The 15,019-nt window shown below is 38.0% G+C and overlaps 1 protein-coding gene across 4 annotated transcripts in view; it reads left to right on the forward strand.

Annotated features, from left to right (window-relative positions):
• Positions 1 to 10,105, forward strand: part of HMGCLL1 (3-hydroxymethyl-3-methylglutaryl-CoA lyase like 1) — a 72,223-nt gene extending 62,118 nt beyond the window's left edge. For 2 of the 4 annotated variants that reach the window (XM_032683898.1, XM_032683901.1), the window contains exons 8-9: positions 5,345 to 5,470; positions 9,388 to 10,105. In XM_032683898.1, the coding sequence (XP_032539789.1) occupies positions 5,345 to 5,470; positions 9,388 to 9,501 (240 nt within the window). In that variant the 3' untranslated portion in view covers positions 9,502 to 10,105. Of the gene's footprint in view, positions 1 to 5,344; positions 5,471 to 9,387 lie in introns of those variants that run through there. The other 2 variants (XM_032683899.1, XM_032683900.1) reach the window with 2 other exon arrangements.
• The last annotated feature ends 4,914 nt before the right edge of the window (positions 10,106 to 15,019 follow it).

Raw genomic sequence — 15,019 nt, forward strand, 5'->3', positions numbered from 1 at the left:
ATTTATGCTTCTACTTGCTCAAATACCAAAATAACATTTACTTACATACATTTGTTTTATTGAAAAACAGAGGAATGGCAAGCTTTGATTTTTAGACAACTTGATAATGTAAATCAAGAAAGGGCCTTTGTGGTCACTGAACCTTATGAAGCATTGCTGGCATAGTTATTTATATTTCTATGGTTACCTCTATCTCTACAGGATAAGGTGTTTTCCCTGATGGCATGCCAAGTGGTGGTGGGTAGCAGACTGATGCCAGAGAGGCACAGTGATAGGACAGAACCATACCACGCCAAGAGTGTCAGTTAGGCACTGACCGGGCTTCAGGATTAAATAGCATTACTCTTGTGCTGCCTTTTGTGTGGACAACCTTTGACCTGACGTGTGTGCGTCCTCCTTTTACTTCTTCCTCCCTCCCTTCTCCCTTCCTTGAACAAATGCTGAACTAATACAGTGATTCTTTGCCATACCTACATGCACCTATCTTTAAGGCATTGGTACACAAGCCCCTAGACTGTGTCACACAACAAATCTTTGCCTGTTTAATGCATACCTGGGATCCTTGATATTATGATTTCAAAATCTCATAGTTTAGAAGAAGCCTAATTTATGAGAGACCTGGTTTATAGCTTCTGATTTATACCTCATACATTCCTGGGGTTACTGATGCTGACTTTGCCATTTTTAAGAGAGGGACAAAGTTAAACTTCTGCCAGACAAAGCCAGGTTTAAAGATCAGTAAGGAAGGAGACTGACTGTCCCAACAAGAAGTTATGGGGAGGCAGTAAAGGAAACTGAGAAACATAAAGCATTTATTATTCACTGGCAATAATGGTTTCCTGTTAAAATTGGCTGTTTTACAAAGGTGATAAATTTAATTCCCTGTTCTCTCATTGGGGAATTGGGAAGTTAGCATGGGACAGGAGCAAGAAGTCCTCTACCTTCTCTAGAGAGTAAGCTAAAGCTAGCCAAAGCTAAAGTTTGGAAGGTGTTCAGGAACCACTGTCAGGAATTTAGTGATTATCGAAAGGCTGCAAAGTGTCAAAAAAGATTGGAGCACTGTAGTTGTCCTGGAAGCCAGGCTATTGTTCACCCTCACACATGTCCATACATAAGTAGCTGGGTGAGTGCTCATCTAGGACATATCCTATGGAATAGCTGCAGTGCAACTTCTCATGAATGTCAGCACAATTTAGTGCCTGTCAGGAAGTGACAATGAGACTGTAAGCTTTTTAAAGATCTCCTATTGACAGTGAATACTTTGCAAGCTCAGATTGCTAAACAGCTCGAAACTTGTTATCTTCTGTAAAAGCCTGACAAATACTGGAGATGTAATGAAGGAAAAGACCTTGTTTTACATTTTTAGTCAATTTTTAGATTTTTTTTTTTAGAGTCCCTTATGCTTTTAATGGCTGCAGAAGCAAAGAAGCTTCATAGCTGCTCAGACTTGCAGAGAATTTATTTATTTGGTGCTATTTCAGACTGTGCTTGGACAGGCTCAGCTGTAATATCAACCTCCAAATTAGTTAGTAGCACTGCTGAAGGATGTTTTCCAACATCTGTTTTTAGCACTGTTAGAATGGAGCTTGGACTATGGATTATTTAAGGTCTTTTTTGAATGGGGCCACACTGAAGATGAACTGCAGTGATTCTGCACATGAATCAGCAAACACATTACATTTGTACAACACACAAGGTTCAGCTGACCCTGCTGCTGAAATAGTTGTATGTTGCAGTGGACATCTTATCAGAAGCATTGTGAAGAGAACTTTAAAGACATTATCCTAAAAGCAGAGACACCTGTTCATTGCGTATTAAGAGCATTGATTTGAAGAACTGCCAGATCTGTAAGGTCAGTCAGAGCTGCTGTATTATATACACCATATCAAGACCTTGTCTACAACTGGCCTAATGTTAAAATAGCAAATCCATCCTAATGGAGATGCAATTTTAGTGACTTCATGTTTATACACTGCTTCTGGGAATTAATGGTTTAAGAGTCCTGTACTGGGATGAAAGCCACCACACCAAGGACGTTACCAGTGTAAAGCTGTAACTAGACTTTCTCCTTTTTCTGCTCAGCCATAATAGTCAATGTTTAAAAGACAGACCAATTATCACTGCCAGTCATGTGGAAGTTACCATTCCCACTACTTAGACAGCAGAAGGCATTAGGATTTTTATGCTCTTGCATCTACATTAGGCTAAATTGACTGAGCTTACTCTAACTTCCAGGGAAGGTAGTTTGAATCAAATGCAGACAAGGCTGCCTGAGAATACAAAGATGTGGTTAGACAAAGATATGTGTTCCATGTTACCATCAAGTTGCTGTAGTATCCTGTACTCCTCCACGTATTCACAATCACTTTAAACAAATGATTGTAAGCAACTTGTTCCCCAGTGTTACAAGACTTGTACTGCAAATGCAGAATTACAGTGGCTTCACAAGTGTTTGTACAAGGATATCAAGAAATTTTTATATGTATGATGTTTTCAGAAAACATGCCCTTCTAATGCTGGCAGGATATTGTTTCTTTGTTTTGCTTACTGTCACTGACTGGAGCAGGCTACTGATAGTAATACACACTGCAGAGGGAGAGGTTCTCCCCAGCTTTGACCTGGCAAACTTTTTTTGGCTGTTTTTCAACAAGTACAATTTACTTGATATTTTTTCTGATTTTTGCACAAGGACAAGCATTTAATGAGATAATTCACTGGGATTAGAACGTGACTCTTTATATGCTACTAAAGCTGTTTCTGAGTCTGCTCATCTTCCTTGGGAGTTTAACAGCTGTGATGTACCTTATAACATTATTTGCCTATAGCTTTTATCACCATGTAAAAGTTATTGAAAATAAGTACATCAAGAAGAATGCTCTAGAAGTTATGACATAACCTTACGGTTTGGGGAAAACTCCATGAAAGACACTTCCTTCACAGAATCACAGAATATGCTGAGTTGGAAGGGACCCACAAGGATCATCAAGTCCAACTCTTGGCCCTGCACAGCACCATCCTCAAGAGTCTTGAGAATATCGTCCAAATGCTTTTTGAACTCTGTCAGGTTTGGTGCTGTGACCACTTCCCTGGGGAGCCTGTTCCGGTGCCCAACACCTTTTTCTAAAATCCAACCTAAACCTCCTCTGACACAACTTCAGGCCATTCCCTCGGGTCCTGTCATGAGTCACCACAGGGAAGACCTTCTACCTTCTCATCTCTGGAACAGCAATTTCTAATTGAAGTCTTAAAATTAAACTGAAAGAGCAGGCATGGTAGTGGAATGCATGCTTGTATCAACCTGCACATCCATGTCAGATACCCTTTTCCGCAGAACCTCACCATACCCTAAATCTTTCCACTTAGAGGCCTTCTGTGTGTCTCTGCAGGGGACACTTGCAAGCCTGAAAGTTGCCACTGTGGAGCTTGTAGCAATGACTTCCAGCATAAATGCATGAATCTTAGCAGCTAATGCAAAAAGAGAGAGAATTTCCAATTGAAAGCTATCATAAATGCTTATCCTTTGTGTATTAGACACAGATGTGTCATATAACACATTTTCTGACTGGTAGGTTACACAAAGTGTGTAACAAGTGACTGAAATATGAAACGTACTTTGGTGATTCACTCCATAAGTCACAGATTAGTGTACTTTAAAGGACAATATCCCTCCTTAGAGACTCTCATTGTGTGAGCAGTATTAAACCATATCGTCTTGCCTGTCACAGTTACACACCTCAACTCCTTTGAGGTCCTTATTACAGGCTTTGAGCAGCTACCTAGCTCAAGATAATATTCCCTGTCCAAGAAAAGGACCTGGAACAGCACTTCATTGGATTACTTTTTATTATTGCCCTCCAGAAACGTTGGAACTTTAAAGAGCCTGTAAGGCCAATGATAAAACTACGGAAAACATTGTTAGAAATAGAAGCAAGTACAACAAAACATTAGGGAAGTTTATTTTGGAACTAAAAAAAAAAACCAAAACAACTGATGGGTATATTTGGATAGGGGTCTTAGCAAGTGCAAAATGCAGGACATATTGTTTGCCTACCTTGCCAGTTAGTTGTGTGCATGGCTGTGAAGGAGAAGCTCGGGGTTCTGGACTAGCTTGCAGGGGTAGGTAGGTCCCTCAGAAGGGAAATCAGCTCTCTCTTCAGCCAGGCCTCAAAGCAGATCTTACTGACTTGCAAATGCAAGTAACAGGCGTGGTTTAACATATGAATTTCTCTGGACCCAAAGTCAAAGTGGAACTCCTGTCCTGAATTTGAGCTGTTATTACATTCTGATTCAGTCTGCCTGACTTCTCCTTCTACAGTTTTGGTGTATGTCTGCCTAAATTAGCCCTATGGGGAGAACCCTCGAGTGTACTTAAGACAGAAAGAAGCTGGTGTCTTTGAAGAGCTGATGACTGTTCTGCCTAATACCCTTGTCTGCTTCTGATTATCTCTAGAGCCTGAATGCCTCCAGAGGCATCTGATCTTCTTCAAGGGGAAGACTGAAAAGCTTTGTCTGACAAGGGAGACCCAGTGTCCTGGCTCACATACCTAACATGTTGTAACAGAAAAAGATCTCTTCCCAATTTCAGCTTTATTTTAAAATCTAATTACAGAATGAAGAGGGTGCAAGCACTCACTCAAATCAGTGGAAATTACAGGCTCAGGTTTTTTTTCCCTCCCATATCTGTCTTCCAGGGAAGGCTTTATCCCATAGGAAATGTAGTATTATCTGCTAGGCAGAGTTGGTAACTGGTTTACTATTTTTTATCATGAATATGCTGAGAGGATCAGAAGAGAGAAGGCACTTGGGTGCAGCAGTAAGAAAATAAAAATCAGAGAATTATGAATTTATGACAGCTGAGTGTTTTTTCAAGTCTTAATTTAAGACTAGTTAAAATGAGAAAGGATAACAACATGCACCAAGTATTCCCTTAAAAATATTCAAAGTAAAGCTCAGAACCTATATCTAAGGAGAACTTCCATTGATTGTATTGATTTGGTTTAATGAAAGCCTTTACAAGAATAGATGCAGGCTACTTAGAAACATGTTGAAAGATAAAGAGAGAAAAAGCATAAACCTCTGTTTGACTCTAAAGCAGCAATTATCTGTCAAAATCATATGTAATGGACTGTTAGTTCTTTGTTCCATATCCTGTGTTTGAAGAGTCTTACCTTATAAAGATGTCAGGACTAATTGTTCCATTATAAGGAACTTCCTGCAAGGGACACATCCATTTGTGGAGAAGTGCACATTTTTGCATGTAACTAATCCATATAGCCTGCCATTTATCAATAAATATAATTAATACTCTGTGCTGATGTTTTGTTTTTGTGTTGTTATTTTCCAGATGGGAGTTTCTGTAGTGGATTCATCTGTTTCAGGACTTGGTGGTTGCCCCTATGCAAAAGGTGCTACTGGAAATGTAGCCACAGAGGATGTGATATACATGCTTAATGGTCTGGGAATCAATACAGTAAGATATTTTTACTTTCTACTTTAGACTTTAAGGAAAACAAAAATACTTTTCTAGAAAACATACAATACATACCTGCCAATTACTTGTGCTGTACAATAAAATACTGTGAGCCAACTGTAAATTTTGCAAACTCAGTGCTTTGACATAGCTTGACCCATAACACGAATGATGTCTTCATTAGCAATTTAGGGTAGAATTGGTTTGCGTATTTAACATCATTTGAATAATCTCTCTCTCCCTACCTGGAGCTATGGTAGCAGAGTAGAACTTAGTAGCAGCTGCTTTGAGTTATTGCTCTGCCTCAGTAGCCACAAAACATTCATACTGTAGACATTGCTCCAGAAGGCTTATCAGCTCTACAGTGGAAAGACTGAGTGGACCTCAGCTTTTGTCACAGTTTTGGATTTGGTTCATAGTGCTTATTAATTTGTTGTAAATTTTTCTGGCTTCAAAGTTGAAAAAAAAAAAGTGGTGTTTGGAGTCCAAGCAGAGGGCATTGTTATTTCTCAGGTATCCACTTAATATATTTCAAAATTGTATAAAACCTGTTACTGCTTAGCAGGCTTCACAGTAATTTTTATTTCCAGCTCTGTTCTTGGAGTAGAGGGTAGAGCAGCTTATCTGCACTGAGCTGCACTTTAGGGAACCTTACCAGTGAGCATCCACACCTCAAGAGCACACTTTTAGTATCTCCAGCATGGTTAGCAAGTTAATTATTCTGTTTTTGTGGGAACCAATTAATACTACCTTCTCCAATGAATGTGTGCTCTTTGTTCTTCCTGTTGGACACTGTTGTTCTGGAAATGTGACACAATGTGTTTGTGCTAACAAAAGCATTACAGTGACTTTAACAACTCTGAGAGTCAAGTTCAAAGGAGAACACATAAAGAGCTGCCAAAACTGCAGAGTGTGTGGTTTGCATTTAAACTACTGCAGAAAGAAACTGAAATGTCTGATGTCTGAAATATGAAGATTTGAGTTTACTGAGGAGCTTACCAGTTGTTTGTAGGCTGCAGTTCAGTGTGGTATACATGCTGATAGAGTTCCTTGACATAAAAGGATTATAAAACTTGTTTCTGAATTGTATGTTCCCTGAGCACTGTTAAAGCATATCCAGTGCCTTACAGAGTTCACTGTAAGAGTTTATCTGCTTTCATTTGCTTTTTAGGGAATTCTGAGTAGATGTCAGACACCTCTTTAGAAAAGGTTTAATCACAAGTGTCCATTTTACAAGTGGACTCTATTTTGAATTGTTTGTATACACATTGGGATAGCTTTTCTTCATGATGATGATGTTTATTCTTTTGAAACAACACAGGTCCTTGAAATAAGTAGGACAAATCTTGCATTTCACTTTACATTGCTGTGTACCTTAGGCTTTCAGTAGTCTTTCCTTGGGCTAAATACCCATTGGCCTTTCCAACTGACTCATAGTGGAATGAAGCAATTAAATAAAAAGTTTGATTATATGAAATATACCTTGTTCCAGGCTTCTTGATAAGATTGATTAATCTGTTAATGGTCTGGTGTCCAAGCAGGAATCTAGCTTGTCCTAAAGGTTGATACCAAATCCCATGGAGAGAATCTCACCATGAAACACTCAGCTGCCCTTTTGTTTTGTTGTCTTTGTTGGTGGTTTTGTTAAATTTTGGATTATGCAAAAGAAAAACACAAAGCTTTGCTTCTTGAATCCTTTCTGGCCCATTAAATAAAGTGTGTTTTACCGGATGAGAGACTTGGAGCCTCAAAGTTATTACTTTAATATATGAGCTTTGGTCTTTGTACTGTTGGTTGTTTTTGGTACCATTGCCAGTTCTGTAAAATCATTATTGCACAAATCTATTAATACATTCCTTTTTGTGTAATGGCACAAAATGAAATTTTAATTGCTAATGCTGTCCATTTGCAAGGAGCACTTTCTCGTGTTCATCTCAGCTACGCACTAAAACTTTCAGTTTGTTGACTGAAGTCACTCGAAGTGTCAAGCAAAGGATGGATAGTATTTAACCACACATTATTGAGTTCAGATTGACCAGATACATCAAAATAATAACTGATTCTTCTTCTATACTGTTCTTCAGAACATGTAATCAAGAAGTGACCCATGAAATTAATCTTTGGCAGGCTGAATGTTTTGAAGTTCATGGGAATTAAAGGATTTTGCCTTCTGTCTGACTTAAGGCACTTGTCCGAGTACATAGATACTATTGAAGGCACTTTTCTTTCTGTTTTCTGGTTTCATGCCTTGGTGTCAAGGAGTAATTGTGGATATATGGAGTGGTTACTACATAGTATATTCTGAGTATCTATCTGAAGACATGCTATTTTGGCTCAACACCCTCACAAACACCTGTCACTACTCTTGTCCCGTTCTCATCTGTGAGTCATGCTCATCAATGCCAAGTATTGTGCCCTCCTGGTAATCCTCTTTGGTTCACACCACTTGCATAAGAAAGCAAAAAAAGAAGAGATGCATGTACTCCATTACTCCATTTAATGAATGTGAACTGTGAACGTATGTTTCTTATCAACACATAGCACATTAGGCAGTGTTACAGTGATGAAAACATGAATATTGGATAGTTTGAGGAGTTTATTTTGACATCTGCTGTAATCTAACTACCATATATATCCATGGCAGTATGTTGCTCATTTCTGCCTTGTTAAAAAGTACAGATGCATTAAATTTTTTTTATATTACATTATGTGCAATAGGGCTTTACAAACTAAACCTAAGTAAGGACCAAATGTTTTACGTGGTGCTGATTGGAAACTCTGAAGCATTTTTTTCAAATTAAAAATGTTTTTGATTACATTTCTGTTAAGTAATTTCTATTCTCATTAACATTTTTAGCGAATTCCAAGAATGAAAAAGGCCAAGTTTACTGAAGAACATGGAAATAAGTGCTAGAACCAATTACAGGATTAAGTATTTAAATCAGGTCTTGGTCTGAACTTTAGTACATTAATCTGAAAGTGAAAATGTATTTCTGCTCCAATACCCCTTGTACTCTTTAATGTTGAGTGACACCCTTCTCCCAATTTTGTGAGACTGCCCAGTGTATTGGTATTTCAAAGTCCCCTTTTGCATCCCTTCTACAGGAACTTTACTGGCTCCTAAATTCCAGCCTTTGGAGCAAGTATTTTTACCACTTATATGATCTAACTCTAAAACTTTTACTACACCCAAGTAATCCAGGAGACTGATAATGAAGTATTTTTGCCTCTTTAATCAGTAATCTGATTTCATTTTCACAGTTAAGCAGTACTGATATGTACCTTACGTTAGTTAAAAAGCGGTTGCTCAAGGGACATGTTTTTTAGTATGGGCAGATCAAGCAGCTGCAAATTTTTGCTCAGGTGTGATAGCAATGTAAACTGTAATTTTGGATTAATTCTCCTTCAAGAAGGAGATTATGTTTACTTAAGAGAATACAGGAACCTGTTTCTCCCTGAACACAGTTGCCGATACAAGTGTGTTTCCTCCATTTTCCTGAGCTGCAGATGGGATACTTAAATACATCAAGTTCCTTAGCACTGGGTGATAAAGAAGTACAGCACATATGTAGACACTACGTTTTTCTTCCAACTTCTACTAGTTGTAATTCCCGTTTTTTATTCCAGATTCTTTTGAGTTTGGAAAATATTACTCCAGCATTTGGTCCACTGCTGTTAAGAGAAGAAATCACTCTCAAAGTGGTAGAACCTTCCAAACAATGGGAAGCTGTAACTACTCGTAAATTGCTGTAACTATTCTGTAGATCACTCTAACTCTGATGATCAGTGTTACTGACCTACAACGTGAATCAGGCCCATTGTTTGCAAAAATTAGACCCTGGAGCAAAAAAACATAGAGTCTAAGCATTTTCATCATGTACATTTATTATCCTTAACATTTTTCACCTCTTTTTTAGGGAGTAAATCTTTATGCAGTGATGGAAGCTGGAAATTTCATCTGCACAGCTTTGAACAAGAAAACAAACTCAAAGGTTGCACAAGCTTCCTTCAATACTGGGACTGTCAATTAAATGGATTTTTTTTTTTGCAGCTTGATCACATTTTTCATCTGCCTTGACCAAGGACATTTGTATCAGGAAAGCAAACATAAGAAAACCACTTCAGCAAAGAAGCAAAATAGAATATATAATTTTTTTATTATGGGAAGAATTATTATACTGTACTGTCTTGTTAAGAATTGTCTGATTTGTAAGTAAGAAATAAATGACTGTAGTAGAGAACCACATGCTTGGTTCTTCTACAGAGGAGGAAAAAATGAATTTTTAGTTCTTTTCAGGAAAACTGGATAGCAACAGTGAATACATAGTTAATTTTTAATCAAGATGACTTTCAGAACAGTACAAATATTTGCAGTAGTTTATGAGATCCCAAGCTGTGTGTGGCCATTCTATTGTGTTTTATTTATCTGAATCTTTACTTTTCATTTGTCAAGTTACTTGTGTTATGAACATGAAGACAAATCTGAATTCACCATAAGAATTTTTTAGCAACAGAACTTTTTTTAGTTTTGTTTTGTTTAACATCTGTGAAATTATAGATGACTTTAGTTTGTTCCAAGACATTGTGGTGAGTGGCAGTCTGCCAGATCCTTCAAATATAATGCAAATTTCCTTATTTGTTATGTATGTTAAATTTGTTGTAGTTGCCTTTTCTCGTCAAATTATTAAAACCTAATTATATGAAGCAAACAAATTGTCAAGGTCTTCAACATCATTCAGGTTCATAGTAGTAGAAGGGGTGAAATTTCATCCAAGGTCTCATCAAACAATTTGATTTTTCATTCTGTAGGCTATGAATTGATATTCTCCCTCATCAGTCATGAGCCTTTTAGGATAACAGAATTCTGCTGCACTAGTTTACACAAAAGGAACCACTTATCATTTTTTTCTGTGCTCTACTGATAGTGATACTTTGTGAGCATCTTGATTTGCTTGACCTACCCTGGATGCGTGTTTGGATCACCACAAAAAAAGCTCTGTCCTCTTTTTCCCATGTTTCAGCTGGGGCTTTGTTATTTAGCAGACACTATGGCTCATATATCAAAACATGAACTTAAATAAAACCAGGTTTTGAACCATTCACAGATTTTAAAATTCTGTAATGGATTAAAATCCAGTGAAGTGAGGAATCTGCAGCAGTATTTAGGCTGTACTTAGACTAATAATTAGTAGTTAAGCCTAAACTTGGTGCCAGAATTGACATCCTAAATACTCCCTAATTTAAGTGCCGTTTACCCCTGAAGGTAATACTGTAATACTGTAATACTGTAATACCTTCCCATTTAACAATAAATTTTCCTTTTAGTTTTCTCTGTGGAGGCATAGAATTGGCTCATTTTGAGCTGAAGCATGCAGTTCTCATGTAGGGCCTGATGAATTTTCTTCCACCCAAGACCCTGTGAGCAGGTTTAATCCCCATAAACAAGATTTAGTTTCTCCAAGAATGCAAATGAAGTCAGCCCTTGGAAAAAAATAAAAAGCAGCTGTGATGCAAACCACCTTTTAAATATTAGCCTGAATGTCAGAGTAGGCAAATGATATGAGACTGAGCTTGCTGCTCAGCCTGGGGAGATTCAAATACACATTTTTGGGGCATCTTAATCAATGGATCTAACCACCCCTCTATATACATAACTGAAAAAGAACACACTTTCAAGTAGATCTGCATGAAGTTGTGCCATTGATTAGGATGGAATTAAAAATTCCTAAGACCAGAAAGATCACAAGGAAAACCATCTCTGCAACAGATTGCAGAGTTCTTTTCCTTGAAGGTGGGTGGTGAGGGCTTCAGTTGTCAGCCAGGTTAGGTTAAATATACTAACCACAGCATATTAGATAAAAATAAGTGGGTTTACTACTAACACAATTTTTGTGTTCAATAAAATACATATATAGAACATAGACTATAGAATAAAAGGACTAGCTCTGCTCAGTTCTGTGGGAATTCTAGAAGTCTATGTTCCTAACTACCATGAGGAGGAGTTTTCCAATATGTCTCTGTGCACAGCACATCATATCATAGCCTTTTGGGCTGTCCAGTTTGCAATTCTAAGGCTCTTAACTCTCCCTATGCAGTGAAACAGGGTACCTATTAAATCATGGGGATGAACAAGCTAAAATGTCTCAGTTCATTATTGGATCTGTTTTACAAACTACCTGGGAGCTGGTCTGTTATTCTGTAATGACATGAGCACTGGAAAAGATGAGCAGTCATATCTGGAGCCTGTTTTTTAGCCACACGTTTAGCTTCAACCACATAGTGAGTTATAGTAATCTGGGGTGGAGGTCACAGACAAATAGATTGTTTGTCAGGATTGTTACAAGACAGAAAGAAACACACAGAATAAAAAGAACCACAATAAAACAACCAACCAAAAACCAACCTAGTGTTTATGTGCCAAAAACGCCACATGGGATGAATTTAGGTCTGTGGGTCCAGGTGAGCAATCCCTGTAAAATCCTTGTTTACTTGCAGTGTGACTGAGAGTCCTGAAACATCTCATGTTCTCCCTACTGAAATTTTTTAGGCATGTGAAGTGCTTCTGCTCTGCTTTCCTGGGTTGGCATCATTTTTACTGAGCAGAACATTTTGACACCTAATCTTTAGCTTCACAGAATAGGCATATGTTTCTCTGAAGATCAATATCTATGCTACACTCCTTCATAAACATGTCAAGCCATGGGATGATGTTATCCAGTGCTTCTGACTTCCTAATCTTTATGCTTATATTCAGAATGACCCATCAGTAGTGATGTCTGTTCTTTTAGTCCCTACCAGTGTCCTCCACTGAGTACACTGTTGTCACTTCACCCTGAAGTAACCCTCTGGCTGTGGAAGGTTTGCATCATGGCTTCCATGAGCAGGTGTTCTTATCACTGCGCCATTATAAAAATTATATATATGTTTTTATTTGTGGAAAGGTATCAAGAAAAATCAACAGAGTTCTGAATATCATGATCACACTGTTGGAATGTGGGGACATGCTGTTTCTCTGTTTTGCTGTTAATGGTGAAAAGGCTCTGAGAGCATGTGGGAGGAAAGAACTAGTTACTGACTGCCCTCACCAAGTCTTATTGGAGACAAATGAGATGTACAAGCCTCTATGCTTTGGAGACTTTCTTCTGTAGCACACTGTATCAAAGTCACTGGAGAGATCTCACAGAACAACATGGAGATCATCTTCATGTGCCAAGGCCATGGAGTATGTAAACTGGAGTTCCCAGGGCAGTCTCTGGTCTGTGCTCTGGTCTGAACCTCTGGAGGTTCAACAGCTAACCAGTGTCATATTGCTGGAATTTTCTTTAATACTTTCACAGTAGTTTTTCTTTATCCCATGTTGTTGGCAATAGCTAGAAAAGCAAATACTGTCTTCTTTGGCTAGTCAAGATATTACATTGTTCTAAAGGCATGACTGGTGTGCTTTTCTGGAGGACAAGCTGATCAGTTCCATTACTATGGGCATAATCATTCTTCAGTGCCTTTCAGAAGCAATGACATGGATCCCATACATGGATAGTGCTCTTGTCTTCCAGCAGCACTTGGTTTGTAGTTTAAACTTTTATGTATTAGGGCAATTTGGCTCTGGACCAGCACTTTAATGTTTCATTTTCATGTATAACCAGAGTTTATGGAAAGAAGAACTAAATATTCTGGTCTTGAGAATAAGTCCAGAGAGGCTTTGGCTAATTTTCCTCTCTTAATAGCGTCATTTGAGTTCATAAAACTTTTATTATTGTATTAAGGAGTCACAAAATTAAGACTGCCAAGTCTGTGAGGTAAAATTCTTATGCTTGGTATCAGTGCTGTTGAAATGAAATAATATTTGTCCAAAAAGTTAGGGTGAATGTATGAGACCTAGCTATTTTTTCACTGAGTTATTTTAAGGGGTAGAAATATTGTTTAGTTACTGCGATACCTGAAAATCAGTATTCTCTGCCACTGAATTCTTCTATGATTTCTGACACTGCCTTAAGTTCTCTTTGTTGATTGTGAAGTATCTAGAAAAGTGACTAAACAGATATATAAGTCGGGAGAAGTAAATGAAAGATACTTATTTTCAGTCTTGACTTGCTGATCAATGCTTTTCTTTTGTTATATTTTTGAAGATTATTTTTCTCTGCAGTCCTGCTGTAATGCAGTGATATTCACTGCTGCAATAACACAGCAGGCAGAAGGAATGCAGCCAAAGTCAACTTAGTCCTTTGAAACTGATGTCAAAGAGATGATATTTTGTTAAGGAATTGTCATGTATCCTCTTGGTTAAATGCATTTGTGATTTTGCAATATGTGGTGTTAGCTGAGATAAAATCTGTCTCAGTGTTTATTGAAACTGATATACTCATGTATTACGCCAGATTCAGCAGCTCTGACTAACCAGCTCATATATACAGCATTAGCAAATATAAGCTGTCACTGACATGTATGCCTGTGTTGACTTTGTTACCTAGTAATCAATTTTGAGTGCTTTTTCTTAGGATTACCTTTTTATCTGGCATTCCTGTGGGCTTTTATAACAGACAAATCTCTTTTAAGTTACTAGGGAAACATTTCTTTCCTGCATTAACTAAACAGTAAAAGCTACAGCCAGGAGTAGAGGTAGGAGTTGAAAAAAATTCCATGAGGCATTATCTAACTTCACATATTCCAATGCAGAGTAGAAATCTGTGCCCTCTAAGTGATGTCTGATGAAGACTCCCTACACACTTCATGGGAGACTGAATGACTTCAGCATATGGTCTGGAACATCAACATGTTGATCAGGGAGATTTCTTGGCAAAGTCAACAGCAAAATTCTCTACCCCGTGCTACTATTGAAGTGCCTCAGCATGAGCTGCAGTTAATTATTTTCACTAGTTTGAATGCAATGGTTTGTATTTTCCCTGATGGAAAGACACCCACAGTAATTTTTAAGAGAACTGAATGGTGTTCTATGTTTTATGGCACCATTCTGGGGACTGTATTGATGCTACTCCCATCCATCTTCTGTGTTACTAGCTTGATCTGACATCTAACTCAGAGTACCTGGATGCGATTGCCACAACAGCCTGAAAAGGTCAAGCTCACGTCTGTCTGTCCAAGCAGCTCATTCTCTCACCACACAAACAGGTGAGAATGGCCAAGGAAAAATCTTCATTTTGAAGAATTCAAGACTCACTGTGGCAAGACAGGAAAAGTGGAGACTTGGACTTTACAGCCTTGTAGCTTTAATACTGCATAAAAAAAGAGCTTCCTGTGTACTTGTCACAAAAACTCTACACAATTAATTCGGAACAATCTTTAGATAAAATGCATAAACAATCTCAAAGAAAATACAAACCCAGTATTCCCCCTTTCAAATGACAGTGCTGTAAGGCAAAAATTTATGCTTTCTTCCTCTAGCCCTATCAATCTTCACGTCTTCACTTTGCAAAGTCCTAGCACCAACAGAAAGGGGATAAATGCCACATCCTTACCCCAAAGGACCCCGTGTCCTGGGAATTCCAAGTCATCAATGAGACTTAATTTTCCTCATTTGGGAAGATGTCATAT

The sequence above is a fragment of the Chiroxiphia lanceolata genome, chromosome 3, assembly GCF_009829145.1.
Source record: "Chiroxiphia lanceolata isolate bChiLan1 chromosome 3, bChiLan1.pri, whole genome shotgun sequence".
Classification (NCBI taxonomy): Eukaryota; Metazoa; Chordata; class Aves; order Passeriformes; family Pipridae; genus Chiroxiphia; species Chiroxiphia lanceolata.